At 39.7% G+C, this 21,012-nt stretch overlaps 1 protein-coding gene across 1 annotated transcript in view; it reads left to right on the top strand.

Annotated features, from left to right (window-relative positions):
* The window catches only part of AFF2 (AF4/FMR2 family member 2), a 343,762-nt gene extending 323,144 nt beyond the window's left edge, over nucleotides 1-20,618 (top strand). The window contains exons 19-21 of the mRNA XM_042876295.1: nucleotides 3,181-3,230; nucleotides 6,241-6,455; nucleotides 11,039-20,618. Coding sequence (XP_042732229.1) covers nucleotides 3,181-3,230; nucleotides 6,241-6,455; nucleotides 11,039-11,160 — 387 coding nt within the window. The 3' untranslated portion in view covers nucleotides 11,161-20,618. The remainder of the gene's footprint in view (nucleotides 1-3,180; nucleotides 3,231-6,240; nucleotides 6,456-11,038) is intronic.
* The last annotated feature ends 394 nt before the right edge of the window (nucleotides 20,619-21,012 follow it).

Below are 21,012 nucleotides of genomic sequence, written 5' to 3'. Positions count from 1 at the left end.
AACCTCTCCCCTGAAAAGTGTAGGGAGGGTGTCTGCAGGGGAGTGGGGACAGGAGTGATTTGAGGGATGTTTGGATTAGTCACTTGATTCAAAAGACCATACTCAGTAACTCCACTAAAATAACATTATTCTTAACTCTGTGTAATCTTTATGCAAGATTTTGTAAAGACTTCAGTACACAAGTGATTATGTGCTGACCCCGCTCCCCCTCCCGTCTCCCCCACACACACACAAAGAACCATGATAAAGCAGTTCTTTAGGCTTCACTTCATTAAATTTAATTTTGAAATTCAGGTAGATATGCTGAAGCTTATTGCAGACTCTCAGATTTTTGGTGGCTCCTCTGTAGCTGGGTTCAGCTATCTCCAGCGTAATTCTGCTTGCTTATAACAGCCTCAGTAGGAGCTGCCTTTAGCACTCTGTTTCTGAGGAACTTTGGATAGCCATATCTATGTCAACAGCAAGTGACTGTTCTGACTTAATGATATTTTCCTTTACTTTGGCAATTGCTATTTATCCAGTGTGAGAACAATTTCTTGCTTTCTGTAAATTATGAAACAGAATTTCCTCAGTTCTCCCAACATTCTGATATACATATTTCACTAGTTAACACAGTTTGAAGCATGCATTTATTCTTGTACTTGGTCACTACATGCTATTATGTTATTGTTTAGTTGTGCAGCTATGGCAGCCCATCCATTTTTTTATTTTTTTTTTTAAAGCCTCTTTGGCCCAGGATTTGACTTACTGGTACAAGTCTAAATCTCCTAACACTCAGCTTTAATATTTTCATGTAAATGGTCATGAAATGGTTATTCTGCTGTAAAACTATGCTATGAACTTGCTACGAACTGCTATTCAGCCTGGACTTGACTGTTGTTCTATGTGTGATACGTAGACACTCGGCTGCGTCCATGTATCTTGGTAATTCAGTAACAGGACATCTGACCTTGTGCCTAAATGGAGGATGTCTTGAAGTCATTAGGGTTCTTGTGTTGCCTCCAGTGAATTTTCAAGCAGGAGTTTGTGCAGCAAATAACATTTGAACTGGGGGTGTTGGTAGCCTCAGCATTATCATGAAATGCATTCCTTTCACTTCGGATTTTATCCAGGACAGATATAGGTTGTCTCTTAAAAAAATGATTATTAGACTTTATCAGCAAACAGCAATGATCCATTAAAAACAAAGTAAGAGGGGACAAGGGAGGGGGGATGTGATTCTCTTTTCCCTTAAAATCACTTTACATTCTCTAGCTGTGCGAAGTAATGAGCATATATACGGTGAAGAACGAAGAAAATTAAAAAGTAATTAAAGAAAATGCCCAAAAAGCTGTTTTCAGGCTTTCTAATTGTAGCTGAGTATTTCAGCTGGTGTTACTGGATGTATGGAATGGGCCACTGCAACTTGTTTGCTAGAAATAGCTTTTGAGTCTATACAGATTTTATGTTCAGGATCATTTTGTAGTGAATGCATGCAAGGAGAAAAGACAAGAATAGAGCTATTAAAAAGATATTATTTTTGTATTGCTGCACAGTGTCCTCTGTGTTCACTAGAAAGAACCTTTAATACAAATTGAATGGATTAACTGTTTTAATAGAATTGTTATTCAAAGTTTTGCATAATTTTAATTGTGAAAAGCAGTCCAGTGCTTGCAGCTGAACTGGAGATTAATATTTCGATAGAATTGTTTTTCCTGTTTTTCCTCACAACTGTCGCTGTTCAAATTGAAAACATCTGTAGACAGAGCTGGTTCAGATTAATTTCCAGTTAGATGTTTCAAAATAACCTTTTAATCATAAAAAAAGTTTTGAAATTCAGGAACAACTTGGATTAAAATATAGCCAAAATATAAATGCTTAAAATTGAAATCAAATTTTGTAAAATCCATGCAAGTGGCATCATTTCACTTATCACACCTATGAATTTCAGGAGAATGTTTAACTTTTTTGAAAATATGTTGTCAGTAGTCCTTGATAAAAATATTTCAAGTATCCTAATTGTCAAGTTCCTCTCATTGAGGTCTAGTCTACAGATAGTTACTCCAGATACTGTTGGAAATGATCCCCAAATGGCAGAAACTAATCTCAAGGCTCATTTTTCATCTCTGAAGACATTGCAGAACAGTTTAGGATCTGCCTCTTTCTTGCTGGTGGCAAATACATGCTGGTGGCAAAACTATACATGTGCTCTGCAGCAAATGTTCTGGTTTATGCTCACATCTTTCATGAAATGCAGTATAGGCAGCACTGTTATGTTTTGGCAGTGTTTTCTGCTTTGATCAACACTGTTTGGCAAGTTCAGCCATAATTAAGAAATCAGGGATAGGAGTTTACTCTCAGAATCAGTTGCATGATCCTGAGCTCCACTGAATCTCTGTGCCCCACATGGAACATGGTGATTATAGGGATCAGATTAATTTTGTAATAACAATGGTAATACTTTGCAGAGAATTTGTGAAATATGTCTGAATTTTCACTCTGTGCAGACCTCTTTGCAAGGGACCTCAGATCAATTGCTTTCTTAGAGCACATGTAGATGGCTTCTGCCATGATGCTAGTGATTTAATGGGAATTAAGAAAGGTACTATCCAGTCTGAGTCTTTGTAGAGAGTTGTACAAGATGCTACACAGGTGTGAGAGTCAAAATGAGTAAGCAGGTAAGGAAAGTCCATTCATGCAAATAAAATAAATAAAAACAAGAGAATTCAAGCAGTTCCTTATGCAGAAGTTTTATTTCTCCTACTATCTGAATCTCAAGACAACTTCCCTAGTAACGTGGGGGAACTGCATTTTGGTAAGTCATCAACTAGAATTCTTCTTGGTTCCGACTAATGATTGCAGGCCTCCCTAAAGACAGAAAGTCATTTGCATTCTGAAGAACTTATTTTACAGACTAAGTTTAAATGGTAATTAAACCAATTCTTTGTAAACCACCTTTGTTTTTGCTGGGGCTTTATTGCATTTGCTCTTTTGTCAAGTGGCTTTCAAGCTACTGCCTGGAACCTACCTGTCATCCACGGACCACTTGTTTATGAGACCGATGTGCAGGGTTGCTGTTCTGCTACGTGCTCTGCAGCTCTTGCAGCTAAACCAGGCAACACTGAACCTTTAGTCTTTGGCATTAATGTACTTTGTCCTTCTTGCATCTCTTTTATTTACATTTTGATTTTGTACTTACAGAACTCTTCAAAAGCCTCACAGGCCCCCTCACCTTGGGGCGGCAATGGAAAGTGAGTATTTTCTGCTGAGTACTCCTATCTGGGAACAAGTGTTTCCAAAATGGGTGGGGAATGTTTGGGGTGCCTTTAAAGGCAAAGGCAAGGCCATGATGCAATGGTTTGGGAGCTGCAGATGTGTTTCAAATATCCAGCAGGCTACAGAATTGATCTTAAATGTTAATGGTCACTATATCTGCCTTTGGCTTGTGGGGATGAGAAGTTTCCACTGCACTGAATTAGTTACCTATGTGAGCAATCCAAGGTGGATGGGAAGAAAGAGCTGTTACAGACCTTCCTCCTTGTTCCTCATAAGTCTAAAAGCAGCTATGGTGCCTCTGTGATGAATTCTTTAACAGTTTGCTTCTCCAGCTAAATGAAGGCCATAAAAATATCTGTTAATTAGCTAGCAAGAACCCTGTTATTTCAGGAAGCCAAAGTAAAGTTAACCTTCTTTGCAAAGATTTTTCAGTGATTTGTTCAGTAATGAAAGACCAATGAATTTTTCGTTGATATATGAGAAATGCATTTTAATAAAACTAGAGGTATAACAGTGGTGAAATTGTGAGGGCACTTAGTCAACCAATTATCAGAGGCTCTGTAGTAACATCCTTGTCTGAAAGCAGAGTAATGCAGCTCTGGTCCGCTGTTCAGTGAAGGTGTGTTGCCACTGCAACCTTTCCTACAACTCGTGACAACTATTGCCATCTGGCACATGCTTTCTACTGCTCCTTTCTCCTGGCCGGACATACAGATAAAACAAAGGAGGAAGATTTGACCTTTCATTCCTCTTTTGTTTGAGTAGGCTGAATTCTAGGTGAAAATTATTTTTGTTAATGGGCTCTTCCTGGTGATTCATGAGAAGAAACAACTGTTAGGCATTCCTGAGCAACCAAATAAGTAAGCAAAATAATACAACTGTAGAGGGGCTCACAAAGAATTGAAATTTTCATACAAATTTTTTTCCGATTCAGTGCAAAACCAGAAATTTCGTCATTTTGCTTGAAGGAAAATACTGTCCTAGATATTTTGAAATGTTTTGGGGTGTGGCTCTGGGCCTGATGCTGGCACTGGGAGACCCTCTGCCTTCCCCAGAGCTGCTGGCTCTACCGTTTCTTCTTATCCTTCTGCACTTTTCAACCAGATGGGAGAAAAGAGCCACATACTGCATAGGAATGACCAAACACCATCAGAATGTGGCACCACTGAAGGGAGATCAGTGGTCAGGTTCAAGAGGAGGAGACAGCAGGATATTCTTAAATCTGTTTTTTAACAAAGCAAAACTTATGTATTGCCATGAAGTGTTGTCTGGCTCAGGATTTCAAATTACCAAAAATCTCCGCCTGGTCTACTGGGATTTCTGGCCACTTTTCTTTGAAAGGATTGTGAACCTCTATGAAGTTGGCCTGAGTTCCAGGCTGGCAATGAAACAAGTTTTCCCTGGTATCATTACAGAAATGTTTCCCACCTCTAGTGACACAAAACACAAAATAGAGAGATTTAATAGACTCACCACAGTAATGATGGCTGTGCACAACAGGGTAAATCCAATGAACAATGTGCTTTACTTGGCAGAAGTGCGTCAGCTCATTGTAAGTGGCTGTAACAAAATATTCCCAGTCCCCTCAGATTCTTATGATTTTTAACTACTCCCAGACCTAACTGAGTATAGTTCAGTTCTTCTGTGCATTAAAGTGGCATGTCAAGTAACCAGGATGCTTTCAGACTTAAAAATAAAGCATCTGTGCCATAGGACATGCTCAAACCATAACACAAAAGCTGTGTAAAAAGCTACTGGCTGCTGAATTAACTTGTGATACATCCTTTTTCCAGAGCTAGAGAACATCTTGAGGAGTCTTTTGTTGAGCACTGGGAATAGCGGAGCAGTGCAGGAAAATCTGCAGCAAGAACTGTCGCCGCTAATGCCTATTAGCCCAGCACTGCACCTGCAGGGTGTCTGTGCCTGGGTTTCATGGGTAGGGTCATTGTTGGTGGTTCATAAAGCCAAGAGGAACCTTTCTACCCTGGGGTTTGGATCAGGCCAGTAGCAAGTCTGAGTGAGCTGCATGCTGTTGTACATCAATGGCTGCAGCTCTAGAGGGAGATTGTAACATCCCTGCTCAGAGAGTCTGGGAGTCTTTGCTTCATGAACAGAGCAGCAGGAGCATCTTGACCCTGCATTTCAAGTGTGTCCTATAGTAAACCGAATGCATTTGTCTAGGTAAGTGCTTCCAAATGGGTGCAAGAGGAGAGATTTTTGGAACCCTTGATCTTGTTCACCGAAACCAATTTTCAAAGAGAATAGCTGAATGTGAGCATTCAGCCCTGCACAGCTCTAAACATGAGCTTGCTGTGCCTACCTCTATGCTGCCTGCAGCCAGTAGGTTATTCCTAATCACTGGTTTTGGAATTAAAGGAAAATCTATATTAGAACATTAATACTGCTCTAAGCAGTTAACTTAAAACACTGCTCTGTATAAACCTGTGCGGATGAACTGTAGGCAATTAGAACCAAATTTCCACAGCCAGTCTTAAAGAATCCTATAGAGATATTCATAATCCTGCAGTACCCTCAGCTCTTAACGCTGCTCTGCAGGGTGCTTTTAAGACTCGCGCTTTACTTATTGTGATGACTGCATTTGGAGCAAACTGTCATTGTGGTTTCCACAAAATGCTTTAATAATTGGCTGATATTGCACATTGAGTGTTTTCTAACTGCCATAGCAGCTTCTCGCAACAGGTAGAAAAATCATTGCAGCTATGAGATATTTCTTTCTCTGAAAGATTGCTCTATTTTTAGGATAGCCACGTGCGTGGTTCTTTTTTAAATAACACATTCATTTGTAGGGAGAAATAAATTCCTTTTTAGCTTCAATCAGTCCCAGTTTATAAGCTCTCCTCTCTCATAAAACCAGGAGATACTGTTGCACATTCTTGCCTCACTGGGGCGCACAGTTGGTTTTTCAAGTGCATTGGAGTTGGCAATGTGCACAAAGGGGACTCACTCTCCCTTTCTGTCTTGCAGGAGCACAGAAACACCATCACCTATGTCCCTGAGTCCATCCCCTGTCAGCTCTGCCGGAGGCAGCGCAGGCACCACTGGCTCCTCCTCAGCAGGGACCATCACCATCCCTCAGCGCATCCACCACATGGCTGCCAGCCACGTCAACATCACCAACAATGTTCTGCGAAGCTACGAGCACTGGGACATGGCTGACAAGCTGACTAAGGAGAATAAAGGTGCCCTGCATGCTTCTTCTTTGCCTGCTTGGGCTTATCTGCTTTAGCTTGCTTTCTGTTCTCGTAGGTCTTATTTGGAGTTGGACCCAAAACAACCACATCTAACAACACAACTGTGACAGCTTGAGCAAACAGACTAAATCTGCTTGCTGGTCACTGTAGCCAAGGCATATCTTCTCTTGTCAAGCACAGAGGGGAGATGTGTAACAAGCTGAATGTGGGGTTATCAGAGCAGCTGGCAAATAATTTAGCAAACATGAGCCCCAATTGATGAGAGCTTTTGAGACTGCGAATTCATTCACAGTTTCAACTTCTTGTAGAGCACTGAGGTTATTTTCAGACTGCTCTGTCAACTGGTTTTAAGACTATAAAAATGCTGGTTGGGATAGTAAGCAAACATAAGATGTCATATTTATGCAGGGAGTCTGGTTAGGACATGCCTATTAAAAAACACAATCTTGGTTCTCCTATTTTGGATTGCAAATCCACTTCCTTATTCCTAACATCAAAATGTATGTCCTTACTACAGTCATTTCAAAAGACTTTTGCCAAGTAGTTTTAAAGTAGGTTATATTGAGTACAGTGGAGTTGCAGAGGTGTAACTAAAGGGACAGATTTGGCTTATCTGTGAGCTGCCCCATAATTATTCAGATTCCAGCCATGGGCCTACACAAATTACTGACAAAGCTTTCTTTCATACTGGAGGTGCAGAGCCTAACTGGGAAGTATTCTCATCATGAATTGGCTCATTCTTCTAATAATACCAGGATTTCAGGTGTCTGGCTTCCCCTGACAAATGAGCTTGCTCAATGCAGGTTGATCTTAGTCCCATTAATGTCAGTGGCAAATTTCCACTGAGTTAGAGAAACCAAGCTTGAGATTTATAGGTCTTTATGTCTGAATAGTGGGTCATAATGATCTATCCCTGGGTGAGGATAGAAGTTCTGTCCAGTCCTCCCTACTGCTTCTTGCCTTTGTTTGCACTGGTTAATTTAGTAGCATTTTGGATTTTTTCCATATTTACATCCATTTTCATAAAGTATGAAAGTGATTCCCTGTCAAATGTACTGCATAATATTACAGTGAGAATGCAGAAGGATGCTCTGATAGGAGAAGGATGGTGATAGTCTTGTAATTAGCCCTCTGTGTTGTGGAGTTGTTAAATGTTCTGCTTGGTATTGAGTCAAAATAGCTCAGGCATTCAGCCAACAGACAGAAAATGTACCCAGCCACTGCTGTTATCAGCCCTAGAGCTGGATGAGAAAAAACCTGCTGACTCTTTCTGCTTTTCTCCCTCAACACTCTTCTTTGTTCTCCTTTTGATTTACAGACAGATAAGCCCAATTCTGCAAAGCAGTACAGAAGTAATCTTTATTCAGATGAGCAGTCCCTTGCCTTTAGTGGGACTGGATGCATAAATAAGAGTTTCTCACATGAGCAAGATATCTGGGGTTGTACCCTGTTCCTCTGTATCTTGTTTCACAACCTGCAGCCTTGTTACAGTGAATGGAAAGTTCATGTTACTTCAAATTTCATTTAAATGTTATAATCCATTGTAGACAGATCAGAGTTTCATATGTGCTATAGTGTCTGTCTTTACATTTTATCTGAAAAGATGTCTCATTTCTAATTAAGTACTAGATTTAAAGTTGCATTTTTAAACACAATTAAACTGCAATTTGAAAAATGCATGCTGTAATAAAAATATATGAGAAGTGCTGTGATAGTCATATCTATCACATGACAGATTTCATTTGGAGAAGATGTATCTTAGACATTATTTCACGAAAAATATTATAGAGTTTGATGAACTCTACCTGAAATGATATTTAGTACTTGTCACCTGTATCTCTCACATCATTCAAAACCCCAATATCTTGCTGGATGGGACAGGACTGACCAATTATTGCACTGCTATAAGTAATCTTATCCAGCTGGACCGTATGTTGCCATGCACAAGCTCTGGTTCACTGGCCTGGGGACTGAGTGTTCAACATGTCTCATGAAAGCAGATGGGACAGGTGCAAACCTCAGACTCTAACTTGAAGCCCAAGTAAAGAACAAATCTCTTGATTTCTGATTTAGGGGTGTTTAATCAGTCAGTTCATCTTAAAAAAAAAAAAGAAAAAAAGAAAAAAAGAAAAAAAGGAAAAAAAAAAAAAAAAAAAAAAGAAAAGAAAAAAGGCAATTTCTGGTTTCCTGGAAGTAAGAGCTGTCCTTCCCCCCACAGTCCCCTCCAAAAAAGAGGGGGGGAAGGAAGGAGGGTTGGAAGAGACGGAGAGAGGGGAGGAAAAAGAAGGATTTAAATGGAAAATGAATCTTCTGTTTTTGTGGTCAGCTCTCATTGTTTCTGTTGTCTTCTGAATCACAGGGGCTGTCTTGCCCAAGGACATGTCCCCAGTGAACTAACATAGTTCAAATAAAAATGTGGCCCCATCATTGAAACATTTAATAGCCTTTACTTCTGGGTCTTACTGCTGTCATAGATGTTTCTTCGTTCATGTCCATGCAGACACAAGAGATCTCTGCCACATTATCGGAGCTTTGAAGCTTCCCCATGTGCATGGCTGTCATCTTAGGTTTTGTGTTCCTCTAAATATGCCACGCTCCCAGTTTGGACTTGACTCATGTCCATCTGGCTCAGAGCAGGAGCCAGAAGCCTTTCTTGTCGGCTTGACAAAAGATGTGCCATTAAAATAAAAAAGCATAGCAAGAGGAAGAGTAGCAGAACTATGACCTGCCAAGCCGATCTGGTTTGAAAAGAAAAGCAGAATCAATCTGCCGTGTACCTCAGGTTGAATTTTGCCATGTCCATGGAGCTTAGAATGTTTGGGAAAATAGATGGCATTTCTTATGAAACCTGTATCTGCAGCCAAAATGACAGGCTTCCCCAAGCCAACCCATGTTCTGGTTCGTAGTGGGTCACCGAGAGAGTTTTTCACCATTCACGCAATCAAATTCTCAGCTGACTTTGCCAAATGAGATTTTTTTTTAAAGCTTCCAAAGATAACAGCACTTCGTGTCTACAGTAGAAAACAGTCAACTCTATAGTGATGAAGACCTGCTCTTTCACATATGAATTTAATAAGTGGCTTCAGTGCTTATAGCTTTTTTTCAGAAATATTTTGAAGTTATTAAACCAAAATTAGGCTTTAAGGTGAATCCTCAGTGTTTGAAATTATTATTTATTTGAGCCTAGAATGGGGTAGCTAGAATGCAGACAGTAAGTTTTTTCATTCCTAATTGTATTGATTTCACACTGGAGGAGGGGAATAAAAGACAGAGGAAGGAAGATGAAAAGTAACTGCTAGCTGCAGCATCTTAACTCAACTGGTGATAGCTCTAAGCTCTCATTATATGCTTGCCTTCAGCCAAATCACTTTGTGCTGTGATAGTACCATAGTTTTCACACTGACTGGGGTCAGGCTATCAATACTTGGATAGAAAACCTCAAAGCAGTACTTACTTGCTGAAGAAAATATTGATAATGTTTTTGTAACTGACATCTGCACTCCAGACCAGCAAGTTGGCTGCGTGCCTCACACTGGATTTTAGATAGGGTGAGAATGCAAGATCTGAGCCATTGTTGTGATTGCCGGTTGTTATCTGACTCTGAAAGGCCTTTAACTGAGACTAGGCTCCCACTCTCCTGAGTATAGTGTAAATGTTGCATGTGTGGGATTATCTGTGCCCCAGTGAGCATAATTCTGTGAGACAATAGAAGGCACAATTCAGTTCTCCATTGAAAGCAGTTAGGAGGTGTCTGTTGACCATAACAGGTTTAGCTTTTCACCTGGAGAACATCCAGCACTTGGCATACTTTGTTCTCTTAACCTGTGTGTTCTTTCTTCCTGCGTCTCTGTTCAGTGATCTCCTGATAACCCTTCCCAGCATCAAATCCCAGGGGCTTTACCCATCTCTTCTTTCCCCTCGGAGGCTCCTATTCTCCTACTTGCTGGTTTTCTCCCCTGTTGCCTCTCTCCTCTTCTGCCACTCTTTCCACTCCAAACATGTCCTCTGGAGCCTGAAGCTGAATAAGCAAATGGCTAAAACCAGTGCAATAGGAGGAAATAGAAGGCTAGGAGAAAGAGCAAGAAGGTTTTTTAAGATGCAGACTAGCTCTTCATGCCCAGGAGAAGGTGCAGTGTAGAAAAGGAAGTGTTGCAGTTCATTGACCACTATTTAAATCACATACACAGCAAGCTTAGGCTAGACTTAAAAAACTGAAAGTGAAGATGTTGTACCATGTGACATAGTTTAGTGGGAAATACTGGTGATAGGTGGGTTGTTTGACTGGGTGATCTCAGAGCTCTTTTCCAACCTTGGTGATTCTATGATTCCAAGCTCACTGTAGCAAGCAATCATACCACACTGGGGTTTGCTTCCAGCATGGAAAGTCTAATTTGACCTAACTTGTATGTTGCCTTTGTTTAGTTATTTCCTACTGCCTGCGTACTGATGTGCACAAGAACATAGGAACGCACGAAGCACACTGCTGCTAATGCATGTGAAATCGTGATAACCCATTGATAACCCATGTACCATTGCCCAAAACAGTAACTTCTGCTTCCTGTGTATTGCAGAATTCTTTGTAGACCTGGACTCAGTGATGGGACCCTTAACACAACACAGCAGTATGACCAATCTGGTTCGTTATGTTCGCCAAGGACTCCACTGGCTCCACATTGAGGCTCATTTGTTGTAGTGACTGCTGCCCTGCTCATAACATCCCCATTCTTCTACCTCTACCAGCGCACAGACGATCACTGGTGGAACTCCACTCATTTCTGGAAATTTATTCATGTAACTTCATTTTTATTGCATTTTTTAATATCCTATCTATTGGAAGTAGAAGTCATCGTAAATGGAACTTATGACTTAAGAGCAGTATGTGTTGTACCATCTAATCATTTTCGACAATTTTCTATGCCTTGTGTCTCCTGGATCCTGCCATCCTTATGTGCTTTATGGAACGGTACATTCCCTGCAGTATTGTTTAAAGTCCATGCTGCCTTCAAGCGAAAACAAAAAAGCACTTTGAGAAGATATGGATTCCTGAGAAATAGTACAAAGCGTCTTAAATATTTGAGGGTATATATGAGAAGTCCCTTCTGAAATAAATTAGTAGAACCTATAGCTATTCACTCAAAATCATCTTCTGAACCTGTACCAAGCTTTTCACCACCTAATTCTGGCATTATTACCTTACACAGAACATTGCTAAGATTTCGTACTTCCAATAGGCATAATCTCCAGAAAAATGTTGAATATCTAACAGGTACATAATGTAAGATCACCAAAGGTGTTAAGAGGTAAAAGGTTGAAGGAATGCCTCATTAAAGAAAGATGACACACTATGCAATGAGGTTTTGATATTCCATTCTACCTATTTATTGTTGGCTTAATAATTTCAGTAGGCAGCACAATTTATTGCAGTTTTTAGGCAATTTCAAAGTATTAGCTTTCATAGTCTCCTCTGCCGTTCCTATGCTAAATCTGTGAATTTTCTTTCAGTTTTACTGCTAGTCTCAAATGAATACTCATCCAAGATTTTTCCTCACAGAACAATCTCTTCTTGCAAAGTGAGACTCAGTGAAAGCAGATTTTAATGGGAATGCTACATTCTAAGCATTGATATTGTATGTAAAACTCCATTAACAAGTGTATGCAGATTCTTCATGAAATTCTCTGGAAGTTTAACTAACCAACTGCTGTTGAAACAATGTAATTCCATGTGGCATCAATTTACACCTGTTTTGTTCATTTCCAAGCATTAGGAACAAATGGTATTACTTACCTTGCTATCATGAAAACAATGATAAATTAAATAAAATCAACGGATTTATCCAAAAGCAATATAACATTTGTTTAATAATGGCCATGAATACTTCAGTCAAATTACCTATTTTCCAAGCTCTGCATCTATTTACCCATGCTGTCATGTTTCAGACCATTTTTTCTAATGCGTGAATAATAATGAGACAATTCAGATAGAATTTCGAAGCAATTGTGAATAAATTACACCATTTCACATTTGCTCTTTCCTCTTCTTTTTTTTTTTTCCTCTTGTTATAAACTGCACTGCTCTTCTGGTGCCACTGCAAGAAGCGCCGGTGCATGAAACAAAACAAAATGAATTTATATCAATAATTCACAAGACTTTAAATGGTCTCATCTCATTCTTGATGTAACGCCTGCATACCTTACTGAACTGTAAATTCAATTTCTGTAAACAGAAGATGCTCATAGTAATGTAAATATTATTCTGTCTCATCTCATTGAAATAATACAATATGTGTTTAAATGCCATCCAGGTATTAGTTAGTTGCAATTACCTTCTGCTATATAATCCTGTATGGTGAGTTATTGGATTCTACTCACTGGGTTGCGACCAGATAAATAGGACAAATTTGCATTTAAAAGGTTCAGACTGTTATGGTTTTTAGAGCAGGCCTTGGATATTTGCAATAAGAGCAGTTTAAGGACTCTGCCCAGTATACATTTAAGACAGACATTACTGTAGCTGTTGTGTATTAGTTGCCTATAATGCTACCTTTTCTTAAAAATCAATACTTGCTATTTTCTTTTTCCTCACAAGACTGTATTGTAAACGTAGTCAAGGTGCATCGTTAGAATAATCATCCAGTTTAGAGTTGGTTGTCTGCAAAGGACATTGGCAGAACATGCACATCCTGTTTTATCTGCACATTCCTGTTCCTGAAGTGGTCAATACACTCTTATCTGCTCTTGGAAGGTTTCAGTAACACGGCTGAAACATGAGTCCGACAGCATTCGTCAAGCTGATTCTGGCCCCAGCAGCTAAAGAATAAAACCACAATGGTGGAGACAATTCAGAAATGTAGAATAAAAGTATTGGGTTTTTAAAAACACTTCCAGTATTGTTTTTTAACAGATGAAGCAGTGTTGAGGTGGTTTTATCACAAGCCAGAGTTTTCCATTCCCTTTGCAAGATCTTGCCGATGAGATTCAGTCTAATCAAGTGCATTGTCGTCCCCCGTTCCTTTAACATAGACTGAAACCCTAGAGTGCCATTCATTTACAAAGGCTACGTCTTGAAACACAATTTGAAATACAATCTTTAGGCACAAGACTGTTCAAAGAGTTAGCTGCAGTCACTCAGTGAAGACAGGATGTTATCATTCGCCTGTTGCTCGCAGTAAACAGACTCCTATCTCCAAATGTACCCCATGTACAATCTTTTGCTTAAATAGCTTAAGGAATTATCCCACCTGATTTTGCTTCCCGTGACTAAGTTTGAAATGTATGCTGAATCAATGACACGATTATATTAAGTCCAGCAGTCAAGCCTAGGATCACAAGCCAACTTACTATTTAGCTGTCTTGTTTCAAAAGCAGCTTAGAAACAAATTAAATATGGAGAGTGAATTACCTTCTTATCCCTGGGGATGATGCTTCTTTTGAGTTAGTTATTAAGGATTATTGCACTTTTACATGCGCTGTATTCATCTCATTTCAAATGCCAACATGTCATCTTTGTGGAATCGTTTTACCCCTTAAAATATTATTTCCAGTGGAGTTAATCAAACAAACTTGTTTGTTTGTTGCAATCCACAGGGAAGCTGTGCGTGCTGGGCATTTGCTATGTCTGCTCTTAGGACTGCCCACTTCATGCATTCAAAGTCATGAACCAAGCACCAAAAATCACCAGATTGACTCCAAATCATGGCTTTAAAAAAAAAAAATTGTTGCTGTTCATATACTGCCTTATGGATAACAGCTTCGATGCTGATTTCAATACCCTTTTTCAGGCATTTTTCAATCATGCTGAGGGCCAGAAATGGCATATTTGTTTTTAAGAGTGAGAAACTGAGGCACTGATGTAATCTCTTGATTTCTGCAGCAGGACTGTAAGAAGGAAACCAAACTTCATAAAAAATGGCCAGAGCTGACAAAACTGTCATTTGTGTACCATGCTTCGGAAGGTTTGCACAAAATCCACAGCTCAGCAGTGAAAGGAGAATGCAAGTGAAGGGCTAACTTCAAGCATTTCAGAACTCCATCACTACACAGTCTGACGGTAGCAAAGTCCTAAGTGCTGAAGTGAGACATTTACATAGCGCTTAACCTCTGTGTCAGGAGCTGCTGCAGGTCTTAAATGAAGGATTTGACAGTGTGCAGGCACAATGTCCTGCTTGGGTTGCAGAGACCATCTCTAGCTATGTGGTGATGTGTGTTGAGAAACCATGGTCCAGGAGAGCAGGGCTTGAAGGGAAAGCCTGAGATGTATCCTGTATGGGTCATCTACCTTGATTTTGTCCGTGGTCACTGATTTCAGCCATGCTCTGTTGGCTCCTTTGGAAGGACAATGCACACCTTTCACTATAGAAAATTAACAACACAAATAGTTCATGCTTGATAGCTGGATTTGGCCCAGTATTTGGCTATTTTATTTTATTTTATTTTATTTTATTTTGTCTTATTTTATTTTATTGTCATTCTGGTTTAGCTTAGTGCCTTTGTGTTGACAGTGTTGATGGCAGCCTTCCTGGCTTGCTTCTTTTAGCATCATGTCTTCTTGTATGATCTTTGGACTTTGAATTATTTAAATAGCCTCTCCAGTAATATACTAGCTCGTTTAGTCTCCTTTGAAAGAGAAGGAGAGATATGTTGATTTCCGCAGTATGCGTTTTGTAAAGAATAAGGATCAAGATCTACATTCCTCCGGAAGAAGCAACATCTGAGAAGTTGGAATCTGGACCTTAATTTCTGTGCTCTGACTTTATGGTGTTCTTCCATTGTAATTGTTTAGATCCACTGTTAAGTTTTTAGGTACTTTGGAACAGATGTTTGCGTTGTATTTTCATCAGAATTCAATGATGTCTAAATCCAGTGATAACTTTTGTGAGTGCAGTTTAAAATATTGGGAAAAAAATGGGGCCTGTAAAGGATTCTGATTTAGATATTATTAGGCTTCTTTGTTTTGAGCTCAGGAGAAGCTGCTGCACACAGTACTGAGATGTGCATAGGGGTATGTGTGCACGTATCTGTGAGTTTAGACATGGATTTGCAACAAAGTTCTGCACTCATTACTTCGTAACTCAGAAAAATGATGCAAAAGCCTTAAAAAGGAAACACTCTTATGGGTGCAGTGTGGTGGTAGGATTGTTAATGTTTTCTTCTGTAGTTTTTGTATAGCCCTATTAGCATCTATTGTGTCCTTGCAAGCAATGGTATGACAGAAAGTAGCAGCAGTTCTATCTTGGTTCCTGAAGCCACCGTCAGTTCTGAAGGTTTTTTCAACTTAACTCCTCTGCAACTGGACAGTGTCTTGAACTCTTAAGAAAGGAAAAAAATTTCACAGTTCACCAAAGAGGATTAATTTGCCATTCTCAACCAAGTGTACAAGTGTACAATATGTGGCAGACCTGCAAATCAAGGCACCAATGCAAAGGGCCTTTGCCTTGCACAGCATCTCTCCCTGACCTCAGCAGCATGCACTGGGAGTGAGGCAGAGGGGACAAAGATGAGAAACCAGTCCACTGTCCTTATGACATCTTCCAGCTTTAGATACTGTTTCAAAAATATAAAACAAACAAGTCATGTTAATGTTGAGAGGGCTCGATTTCTTGAATACTTCTGTGCTTCTGTGTTAGAATCAGACCACTGGCCACAGCAATGCATGCAGACATTCTGTACTGCCTGATGACTTATAGAGTAATATATAGCTCACCAGATATGATATATCACTTGGTATTTTGTAGCCTATAGGTAAAGACTAAAGCCAGTTAGGCTCTCCTTCACTATGAAACCTTCCTGCTAGTGAACGGGGAATGTTTCTGCCTGAATTACAGAGCAGCTGTAATCTCTACAATACTATGTTCTGACCTTCCTCCAGTGCTTTTGGTAGCTTTACTTTTGCTATTCTGTTAAAAAAATATTTTGTCTGATTCTGTGGTCTTCCATGATCAGTGATTCTGATCATCTCATGCCAGCTTAACCTATGGTGGTAGCTGTTGAAGTCAGAAGATGCTGAGTTCAAATCTTGTACAGCCAGCAGGATCTCACTGTTCTGCGGATAGAACTGAAAGCAAATTCAGATGCAGATGAGTTATTGTATAACACTGATGTCAAATGAGAATCAAACTCAGCCATGTCTGGAGTTACTGCAACAGAAACTCTGGAAAGATAAGCTGTGCTCAGAATCACAGGGTAAACAGCAACATCTCAGGCAATTCATTGATGCTGTAATTTTAGCAGGTAACAGTAAAGACATGAAAAGTGTTTTAAAGGAACTGGGGCAAGTTTGTATGGGCTGGCTCTATCAATTTAACACACGCGTGCTTCTGTGGAGAGGGGATTCATTACTGTTGATATGTCCTGCAAGATAAGCTGTGACATGGTATCATACAAAGTCTGAATATGATGCCATCCCATCCAGTTCCTTAATCTGTATCAGGGTGCCACCACATGTCACGGAGAGACAGTGCTTGTCACTGCCCTGAAGTCTCCATAGGATAAAACCATTTTCCTTTGCAACTTCCCCAAGAACCGAGCATGGGGACCCCAAAGTCCACTTGAGTAGAGCTGTACACTCTCAATGCTCTACAGAGAGGCAGCAGGAAAGGCCTCACCTGCTGCAGGTTGCGGCACAGCAAGGTGCCTTGGGCACTCAGTTTGGCAGCTCAGGGGCATCAGACCACAGCTGTGCACTGTGTGGCCCCACAAGTGCTGCCCACGGTGTCGGTGTGCTGGAGGCATGGTGACACCAATGCCATGCCCAACAGGACAGCAGGACCCCAGCTCCACTGCCTGGGTACCTGTTGAGCTGTGGCTCTGCCTTGCTTTTGGTCCTCTTGGTCTTGGTCCTCTGTGGCTGCAGAAGGGACTTGGATCTGTGCACTTCCTTTTACCTGTTCCATGTGTAGAAACAGCAAACAAGTTGGCAGAAGTGCTGCATGCACTGACATCACATAACTATGGAAATATTTACTGTGAGCTAGACTGCCGTTTGTAGTGTAGTGTCCACAGGAGTACTTGTGCTAAGAGGGCCTTAGCTGAGCCCCACTGATGCCATGGTATTAGCCATGTGAGCAGATGATGCAACTGTTTGAGACTTGTTTTCTTCTTTAATTTCCACTGAGTTCCCCTCTATGCAAGCTCTGTAACCCCTCTGTGATAGATAAGAATTTACACAGTTGTGTGAGTATCACCCCGTGGTAATTCCATTGAAATTCATCAAGTAAAGATATTCCTAATTTCTACTCAATTATTTCCTTCTCTAGGTTAGAAGGAAATTCAAATTCCAAAGCAAATTTCATTATTTTAATGAACAACACTAACTAAAAGGGACCAAACTTCGAGCTAAGTAAATGTAAAGGAACTTGGCTCCATTTGTGGAATTCATTGGACCAAATTCTGCTGTCATATGGCAATCATACAAGTCTCACTAAGCTTTGAGCACTGTTTATTGAAGGAGAAGCTGGCTATAAAAGTGGTGTAGCATTACCAGAGTTAAGGTTAAGGTTGGGCCAGATTGTAATTTGCATTAAACCAACTAGTTCAATGGAATTACACCCATTTGTGTTCTGGCTGAGCTCTCACCCCACTGAAATTCTCTGGGCTGGTGCTAGAATAACTGCAAGCAGACTCCCTGTTCATCCAGACCTTTACGTTGACACAGCTCTTGCTCAGGGAAAGCACCTGTGACTTCTGTGACAGTTAATGTGGAGTCACAAACTTGAAGAAGCTTTGACCCACTGGCAGAAGGTATTTACTCTTGAAATTATGAGTGAACTGCATAGGGGATAACAACAGAGATGCTTTATTTATGACAGTAGTAGAGTACAATTTCCTCAACTGGTGCAAATTGGTTTAGGAGTACTGATTTCAGTGGAGTTAATCCGATATGCACACACTGATGAGCAAACCCTTTAACCCCAGACTAATTTTTGTCAATATGTCTCTATGCAGATAAACTCCCAAAGCTTTTATCATCATGCCTCTTTACTGATCATGCCAATGAAATGATTAATGTACCATAATCGTTGCCTGGAAGGAAATAATGTACTTTGCAAAGTTATGCAGTACGGAGCACATCATAAAACTGCTTTAGACCACACAGTCTGGAAAAGTTTATCAGAAATGAACCTAACAGGGTAGCTGTTTATCTGATGTTGATTACACTTTCTCTCTGCACTTCCACCACCAAAGTTTTTAGCACACAGAGTGAACCATAGCTGGATGTTTCTGATGACTGTGGGCCAAAGCTTCAGCTGGTGTGCTTGTGAATAGATCCATAGATTTTAGTGCTGATTTACACCAGCTGAAAAACTGGTTCTCTCCCTTTTTGTACTGTGCTGTGTGCTCTAATGCAGCTTTATAAATACATATTGAAGCTGAGTGTATGTTGAATTGTTCTGATTGAACACCAGATAATCCCTGCTAAGAGAGTTGAAGGGTAAATTTGGCATGCCATCTAAGCTTGCATATGTTTTTGTTTTCCTTTTTCTTAAACTAAAAGTATGTTGCAATTTAATTACCCCTGAGTTTAAGTATCTACTGGTCTCAGCATTCGCTCCCGTTAAAAAAATGGCAGATAAATTCAAATGTGTCACAAATGTTCTTGGTCTAGAGATGGAATCTATTACTTTCATTCAAAGGCGCTGCAGCAGGCTCAAGTGTGTTTTCTAAACCAAATGGATTTTGTGCGTGCGAAAGTCATGGCAAATATTTATCTAGGCTCAATTCTGCCATTCTTCCCCTGAGCATCTTAATCAACAGGTTGCTGCACCGAAATCCACGGGAGTAGCTGTGAATTAGTGCTCAGTCTGCAGACTGCAGAATCAGGCACTGAATATATCAGATGGATGCAATCAGGAATTTAATTTTAGCCATATGCACCATTTGAGTGTCCATAAGAAGACACTTAAAATTATGTACTTTTTATCCAAGCCGACAGTCCTTGTAATTCCATAAAATACTTCATTATTTATTCCTGTCTGTATTTTTGATGTCTTTGGTTTGCATAGCTTCTACTGAATCTGAAATGCTGTTTCTTCAAAACCCATATTCAGAAGGCCTAGGGCGTATCATAGCAAAGTATGAAAACAAGCCTAAAGGTCTGCTTCTTTTGTTTTGGCTTTGAGCGTTCTGGTTTGCATTTGATCTTTGACTGTAGCACTCCCAGTATTTTTTAAATGGCCCAACTCAAATTGTTTTCTGGCAAAAAAAAAAAAAAAAAAAAAAAAAAAAAAAAAAAAAAAAAAAAAAAGCAAACTACAAGCAAAATCCAGGAAAAGAAATGCTGGCTAACTCAGTGGATGTTTGCCCTTGCTGGTGGTGCTCTTCACCTGGCCATCTTTTGAGCAGCGCGGTAAGCACGTCCACTTGCCTGTCATTATTAGCTGTTCTGGCAAGCACTATTTTTTATTTTTTCCTTTCTTTTCTGTGTGTGTTTGTATATGCACATGTATAACCAACCAAAGTATCAGGAAAATTTATGTATACTTCCATCTGGCTCCCGGAAGCAGAGCAACATGATGACCTTGTGGTCTTCCAACAAAAGTCAGATTTAATTTCTGCGTTGCAGTTCAACTTAATTATCTATTGGAATTAGATTACAGTTTACTAAATAGCCCTTTACCTTCCATTCTTGCTTTTTATTTACTATTGAAGTAGCTTTCTTTTTTCCTTATGTGTGCAAATATTATACAAATAATCACTGCAATTCCACAAGGTGTCTTTGTTCTGAACAAGCATGTTATTCTTGTAAAGTTTTAAGTATAAGTTAAGATGTTTTGTACAGACCAAGGTAACAGTTAAAATGTCAAGCAATTACTGAAATGTTGTATAGTTACAAAAGTTTGATTTCTTTTGCTTTATATGTATAAAATTGTATCTTGCCTGTTTTGCTTTGTATTTCCAATGTGTTGCACAATTATGCATTTTGTTTACATCTGTTTTCAGAGAAAGAAAAAAAAAGAAGAAATAACAGTAATACTTTATGTACAAACATTTTAAATGTACTTTTGTTGTTTTTAAACACAATGTCCCTGTATAAATAATATTGGTTGAACTGGTACATTTGTGTCTCTCATAGAGGGATTAATCATACTGCCAGTGCATTGAATTATTTAAAAACAAAACAAAAAAAAGTAAAATAAAATTTTTATGAAAATGTAACCCATTTTATCACTATAAATTATTCTGTCTTCTGCTATTTTCTCCTTCCCCTCTCAGGATAGAATAAGTATGGTACAGTAAGTACTGTTTGTGGGAGAGTTGCCATAGGTTTTAATTTTTAATCCATGAGTTTCTGTCATTACAGAGACCTGAGATGACTTGATAGAAAATAGTGATATGTTGCTGATAGCAGCTGGGAGGAACAGCACCAGCTGGGTGTTACCCCACCCTACAAGGGCTCATGTGCAAGACAGAAGCCTCAATTCTGTCTTTCCCAAACCAAACTTGGAGAGAAAAGGAGATGAGCTCCAAAGGCAGGAATTTTTTATTTCTTGCTGACAAGCAGCCCAAGGCTTTAGCGTGACTAAAGTGGTGTGATTCAGCACACTGACCC

Source organism: Lagopus leucura, unplaced genomic scaffold (genome assembly GCF_019238085.1).
Source record: "Lagopus leucura isolate 7727_CA_CO unplaced genomic scaffold, USGS_WTPT01 Super-Scaffold_100016, whole genome shotgun sequence".
NCBI lineage: Eukaryota > Metazoa > Chordata > Aves > Galliformes > Phasianidae > Lagopus > Lagopus leucura.
This window is presented reverse-complemented; position numbering and strand designations above follow the sequence as displayed.